At 39.3% G+C, this 7,372-nt stretch overlaps 1 protein-coding gene across 1 annotated transcript in view; it reads right to left on the bottom strand.

The window, feature by feature from the left end:
* Positions 1-431: 431 nt before the first annotated feature.
* The window catches only part of TRPC7 (transient receptor potential cation channel subfamily C member 7), a 69,603-nt gene continuing 62,662 nt past the window's right edge, over positions 432-7,372 (bottom strand). Inside the window, exons 9-12 of the mRNA XM_086470778.1 lie at positions 5,817-5,897; positions 2,666-2,719; positions 1,271-1,346; positions 432-574 (exon numbers count right to left, since the gene is read on the bottom strand). Coding sequence (XP_086326904.1) covers positions 432-574; positions 1,271-1,346; positions 2,666-2,719; positions 5,817-5,897 — 354 coding nt within the window. The remainder of the gene's footprint in view (positions 575-1,270; positions 1,347-2,665; positions 2,720-5,816; positions 5,898-7,372) is intronic.

The following is a 7,372-nucleotide window of genomic DNA, read 5'->3' as shown; positions in this document are numbered from 1 at the left end:
ACACAAAAGGAAAGTACACACCTAACTGCACGAATTCTTTAAATTTTTCAAAGCTTGGCACATTTTTTCTTCGGACTTCATCCAATTCTGCTCAGTACAGTCTCAGTTGCTATAAATGAGCATAGTTGCATTGTCTTCACTAGAGTCAGACGGGTGAAGAACTGGCTTTTTTGCCTTTAACTAGAGGTGCCTCCCCTATGGTGCATCTATTTCTGGTGTCAAAGGGCATATATTTTTACCACTCAGTCACTTTTGTATCATGAAGGAGCATCACCAAGCACAGGAGTAATGCAAAGTGCTCCTACCAATACTTGCTAGTCAGCAAAAATTGAGTGTGCGGTACCCATCTTTTACATGTTTTTGCCCTCCCAAGATGCTGGTTGAGACTGAATAATGTTTAGAAAACCAGTTGCCTTTCTCTGGGTTCACCATCAAATGTCCTTATTTAAGTTCTTTCCAAATTTGTCGCTCAGCTGCTGTATTAGTCTTGCCAGCTCGCCAGTAGCTTGTGATTTTTCCTCTAAGAGTTCATAGCGGAGACTAGAAATATCTTGCTTAATCTCTTTAAGTTCTCCTAAAAGAAGGAAAATGTTCTTATTAGCGATATTGAACCAAATAAGGAATCCCTATGGTTTTAAGACCCGAGAGAGCATTAATTTCAGTGTGTTTGGTCATGAATGTGTGTGGAGCTCCATATGGTGTCCCTGCATTTATGCACTTAATATTTGCACTTATAAGAAATAGTCTGTGCTTGCAGTAGTGGTACTGACAGCAATAGCAAGTACGTGGGGAAAGTTCATCTCTTTCCTTCAATCTATTCTCTCTCCACATATTGATCTCCACCTACAGAGGGCATTTGAAGGAGATTCTTTTCCATCTGCATACAAATCGTACTAGGCACCGTGGCAATATGAATCTTTATCCAGCTCAAAAAAAACATCCTTGGGGCAGGCATGGCATTACAGTAAAAAATTGCTTTACTTAGGCACCTAGATAAGGTTGGGTGTTGGCAATACCCTGGGCCTTGTAAAGCAAGGAGAGGTGGAGCTATGGGGACCATGCAGAGATCTGATGAGATATGTGTTCTGCTAAGGAAAATGAAGAACTCAGAATTTCAAGAGCATAAAGGGGGCTCAGTCACCACTGCTCAAGCTTAGTGCAAGCATGAGCATGCTCTCTCTGCAGAGGAGTTATCTAAACTCTTACTGGCCATATCAGTAGCAATAACATTACACGCTCTAATCTGTGTCAATTCTAAAAATCCACTTGCCTTCATTGACCTCATCATTTTCTCGGTCAACCTGAGCCTTCAGTACATACCGCTTAATCAGACGTTTCATTATTTTCTGAAAAGGGAAGAGAAACATTTATCTTAGTGTGAGCTTATGCCTTGATTCTAGACTTATTATGAGCAATTCAAACACCTGATTTCACTATGGATAAAACCTGGCTTCAGAGGACGCAAAGAGAATTTTTTTGTTGCCTTCCCATTTATTTTCTACTTCATATTACTAACTTTGTACTACAAGAGTTGATGGGCAGCCATTCAGTAATAAGCCCACATATAAGGTACTTTGGAGTGTTTTGTGGGATGCACATGAATGTAGAGTATGTCCCACAGGCAGAAAGAAAACACAGCTGATCCAATAGCAAGCTAAGAAACAGGCTTGAGAGCCTTCCTTTAGCATGTTGCTGTTTAATGTAATAATAAAAAATACTTTACAGGAAGAAATAGTGGTTAATTAATGATGTTAGCAAACTCACTCAGGATGATGAACTAAACATCTGATCTGAGGTTAACAGAAAGAAAGATTGTTTGCCTTGCAATTGGGGTTTTAGGAGAGAAAACAAGTTTTGTGAAGGACAGAGAAAAGAGAATTTGAACAGAAGTGGAGAACTTGGCTTAAAAGAGAGAAGTTTCTTAGGGAAATGGCAGATTTTAAGGACACGCACAGGGAAAAAAATAGAGCCATGTAGACTTACAAGATATGAGATGATTGTTAGTAAGGAACGGTGTGTAAGGAAATAGTAGAAGATGGCTATGGCTATGAGCTTGCAATGTGATATTGTTCCAAAAATGCATAAGTAACATTTAGCTAGAAGGAAAGCAATTTTGGCAGTCTTGGGCTACATACTGGGCTACAGCCGAAGGCCTGTGTTATTGCCAGTTCTTCACTACAGAAAAGACATTCATCAACGAGGAAAAAAAATCTCAACTATGCTAAACCTGAAAAGGATTGTTCTGTCAAAGACAGCGATTTAGGTGCATCCTCTGCAACGAGAGGAGAGCCCAGTGAGCATCCAAGAACAGATACACAATTGTCTTTCATTGACCAGATGGCCTCTGATAAGGGAAAAGCCTCTCCTAGCATGGGCTTACTTATTCACAGAGCAGTCGGCTGTCTCTGCTTTGAACATCACTGACAAACGCTGCAGAGTGTCAAATATGAATTAAGAAATCGGTACACCTGCTCTTTTCTCTTAGTAGCCAAATATGGATTCTAGCAGTGCAAAAGGGATGTGAGCATCACAGAAGGATCCAGGTACTTGTATGTGTCATGCTGTCATGGAATAATGGCCTGCCTAAGACTGTCCTTGTAACAAAGAGGCCTCTGGCTAACGGGTGAGTCATTAAGGCAACAGAGATGAGACACAGTGCACGTACGGTGTGTTGAAGATGGCCAAGGTAGTAGAATCCAGAGGGAGGTAGGGTTGTCACCTGGGAAAACATAAATGAAGTAATGTTTGGGGAAAGTAGGGAAATCCTGGATCTAAAGAGAAATTTTTTCAGAAAAGATGACAGGAAATTTAGACTAAAACAAGGAACCAGCACACCATGAATGCTCTTATTACCTGGAAAAATATCATAACTTAACATCCCTTGACTCCAGTTCCCATACAGCTTGTATTTTTGATGGACACTACCCAAATGCTATCCTATGTTAACCACTAGGTGTGATAGAAGTCACAAGCTGAAGGCTGCCTGATTTATCAAACACATGTTGTAGTCAGACTTGTCTACAGAAACTAAATATTAAAAATGTGACCACTTTTTAAAAAGAGTCCTCTTAGCCACTTAGTAGGTATTTCTGCCAATTGCTTTAGGAAAGTAATTAATTTTTGCCTCAAAAGCACCGTAACTTCTAAGCCTTACTTCTTCCCTTCTACTTTTAGCTACAATGAGTGAAATAGCCTCTTGGCAAAATAATCCTGGTTACTGCAGGGAAATGCTGAACAAAACTTGCAGACAGCCTCTTGGTAATGAATGCTAAACTTGAAACAGCTCAAATATGTCTGATTTCTGTAAAGTTCTGTTCCCCCATTCTCTAAAAGTTAATAAAAATTCTTCAGGTCTTAGAGATCTTTTGTACCACGCAACACTCAACGACTCAGTGTTGGTCTTAAAATGGTCTTAAGAGAATAGGTTCTAGGAGCAGGCCAGGCATTTGTAAATTATAACTCTGCACTGAATTAAATATTTTTTATGTATTTATTGGCACAACCTTCAAGCTCTGTGTTTGCCATTGGCGATCTGAACATTTCTATATCTTCTAGCACAGAGAAGAAAAGGACAATTTGCGGCCAAGGCACTGAAATGGGACTCATGAGATTTGGGTCTTAATTTCTCATTCAACCATAAGTTTTTGGGGTCTGATAAGTCCTGCTGGACCCCAGTTCCTTGTCTTTAATGTGGAGGCCATGATGTCTCCCCACTTCACTATTTATAGTGTTTTATTCCGGACTTCACTTATATTCAGTGTTGAAGATCACATTGTCACAGACCTTAATACTGCTATTTAATTCACAGGTTTCTTCTTGATGCTGTGTTTGTGGACACTGCGGATGTCATTTGGCATGAGTGTGGGGGGTCCCAGGGCAGCACTGATGGGAAGAAATGCTTTACACCTTCATGTCCCTGGTCAAAATCAGATGCAAGTCGGCAGTGATCAAAGGGGACAACTACCCACTGAGGCATCACATCTCAAACCTGGTGATCTCAAATGCACATTTTAGTCAATAGAAGAGCTTGAGAGTGAAGTGAGCAAAAGAATTTGCTCATTTCTCGCCTCTTTACTATTTTCTCTCTTCAAACAGCAAAGAAATATACTTCTGAGCCTTTAAAAGTACAAAGTATTCCTTCTGTTTTTTTCCTGACAAATCCTTTCCCGAGTTTTGTAGATGAAGATGCTGTTGATAGCATGACAGACTGCAGTGCTGAAAGTGGGAAAGACTTGTGAGCTTCACCCAGCATTTTAACAATGCTCCATCATAAAGTCTCTCAGCACAAGAGGGTTTGATAAAGGTATAATTTTTCCTGGGCTAATTTATTCCCAGATCGTGGCAGCTGTGTGTTGACTTGTTCTTCCTACTTTTCAAATTATTGCATGTTTAGATTCTGTATATTTTTGTTAGCCCTCAAGAGCACTGTCTGTACACAGTCCAAGCACACACACTGCAGATTCATCACTTGGTAAATACCACTGCACCGAGAAGCTACTGCTTCAAAGGTTTTCCCAGTTGTAGAAGAAAGCTTGCTGGCCAGATTATCAAACAGTTTGTTCTTCTTTGTATTTAGATAATCAAGACTATTGCACTCTCCTTATATTATTTGGGAAATTTCTTCCTGCAGCAACTGAATCTTTCTAAGATCATTTGAAGGCAAACCTAGTAGGAGCATTATCAAAGCAAAACAACATGTTTATCTATTTTTTTTTTTCACAGCCGCCTTTGGCTTTTTCAGCCTGGGAAATAAGGGTCTAATTTACCACAAATATTAGGCGGTCTCATTTAGAAATAATAGCTACAGGAAGAGAACGAGTCCAGCAGAGGCTGACACATGTTTCCATCATCTGTGGATTTGAATGGAAGGGAAAATACCAGAAATGCTGAAATGCCATTTTGAGCAGGACAAATCATCTCTTCCCTTTGCCTTTGATGATATCAAGCCAACTAACTCCAGATGCCAGAGTCAATGTATCCCATTTCTAACTTAGATCTTTAGATACTCCTCCTATCCTGGCACAAAAGCCTGAACAACTTTTAAAACCAGTAGAAATTTGTTACTGGTCTGCTGTACAGCCTAGGAGCCCACTGTGTCGGCTGCTGTACCAACACAAGACAAACCACTTCTAGAATTGCCATTGCACATTTTATCCAACTTAACTGTTACTTTCCTTGTCTCTCTTTAGTGTTGGTTCCTTCAGACATATCACTTGCCATCAGATTCCTTTTCACTTTTTGTTAAAAAATAAGGAAAAAATCCTGTAAGGCACATTTTGCTTATTGTGTTACCCTACCACGCGTGTTTGCACAAGAAATAATACATCTGCTGGCATGAGACAGATAGTTGTGTTAGTTTCTGCAGTGGCTGGGGTACCCCGTGCCACCGCTGCAGCCCCAGATGTTTTTGAACCGTACCACATTGCAGGTTTGGCTTGGTAGGACAAGTCACTGCCAGAGAAAGCACATGCAAATGTTAATGCAAAGGCTGGAGAGATGACTCCATGGCATGACAAATGAAATGGTGTCAATGCAAGACTGGAGGGTTAAAGCTTGAATGATATTTCTTGGATTAAATGAAATACCCTTGAGTGGCATTAATTCGCACAACAAACGCTAACACCATGAGTATTTCCATGGGTGACGGGCTGCGTTTGTCTCTGAAGTGCCCCAGCCCAGTCCCGTGCCAGAGTTAAGCCACAGCCTGGCGTGTCACAGGATGCCATCGGCTGGAAGAAAGCAAACATGACCCTTGCAGGTAAGAGCTGTCCACTGACAGATCTCTTCCCTGGCTCTTGCTTTCATGCTGTGGTTACCTGATATCTTGTGGGCTTGGTATAAGCATTCTTCCCAGAAAAATTTTCTGTATTTCGAGTGCTAGAGTGAAAACGAACTTTCTGAAATTATAAAATGTCATGATATCATTAAATCAATGATAGTTTTTCATACCCAGACAACCCCAAACTAAACACAGTTTTATAAAAACAGTAGGAAATGGTTCAATATATGAGTAGAATAAAAGCCAGCACATTCAGGTCTAAAAAGGGTAAACTTTTCAAAGACAGAAAAAGGTAAACCCCCACAAATTACTGCAAAAAATTTGGTTCTAGATTGTCTAGGCAAAAATGGTATTCTCAGACAAGTTTTAGTCAAGAAGGTGTTAAGAGGCACGAAATACGTTAATCTAACATAGATCGGTGATTATCAATTTAGAACACAATTTAGGAAAGGAAGAAAAAGAAATACTTATGTTTAAAGAGAGCAAATTGATGTGGTATGAAAACAAATTCTGAAACAGAATTGATGTTCATGAGTCCTTTCAAAACAGCAGTACCTTTTGCTACTTTTCTAGTTCAACAAAAATACACCTTTTTTTTTTTTTAGATAGAGCAGTATTTTTTATCAGAGGACACCACAGCTACTAATTTTGTACTCTAGAAGCTTCCAAGGAGATTTGTCTGAAGACTACACACAACATTTGTAGCAGATGTTTTGACTCTGTTATCCACCTCTGAACATTTCAAGTGAAAAAACCCCACTTATTCAAAGGAGTTAATTTGGCCAATACATATCATAGGCCTCTGAACCTATCTGCAAGTGTATGTACAGAGAAAGCCCTGGTTAAGTGTTTTTCTTCCCTGGCTGGACCAGAGATCTTGAGAAACAGGTGATTTATTTGTTTGTTTGGGGTTTTCTTTATTTTTTATTTTTTTTTTTAAATCAGGATGCTGATAATGACTGGATTAAAATTCTGAAGTAATCATGTAATTATTTTTTTTCATTTCTCACTCATCAGGTGTGCCACGGTCTTACAGAGACTGTTTTGAAGATGATCTGTGAACAAAATCAACAGACAAGCAAGGAATGACTGGTATTCTTAATTGTTCATGTCAAAGCCATGGAAACTATGAATTTTGCATGAGTTTAATGAAAAAGGGCAAGCCAGACACTTTCACTTATGTGGCTTGGGGAAAGAGGGGCTCAGAGAAAATTCTATTACTTTGGTTTATGCTTTAAAGCAGAAATTAAATTTCAAACAAAGCAAGCTTCATGTGGTTAGATTCAAATAACATTTTGAAAATATGATCATCTTTTTTAATCATTATTTGAGATAGTTAAAGAACAAACTTTTTTTTATTGTGAGATTCCACTGTTCTAGTGGGTCTTTCAGTAATCAATAGTAGTGTTAAATAAATTTATAGGGTAAAATGCCCCCAAATGCTTGTCTATTTTGGCAATGCTCATCGTGTTGGGTAGTTAAATTAATTGATAACATGGACTAGACCCCATGGGTGTATTTTTCCCTTCAATTTAGGTTCTGGCAGAGACCTGAGCCATTCTCTTAACTTCATGGGAGCATGATCTCCTCCAA

The sequence above is a fragment of the Leptosomus discolor genome, chromosome 10, assembly GCF_034619465.1.
Source record: "Leptosomus discolor isolate bLepDis1 chromosome 10, bLepDis1.hap2, whole genome shotgun sequence".
Taxonomy (NCBI): Eukaryota; Metazoa; Chordata; class Aves; order Leptosomiformes; family Leptosomidae; genus Leptosomus; species Leptosomus discolor.
This window is presented reverse-complemented; position numbering and strand designations above follow the sequence as displayed.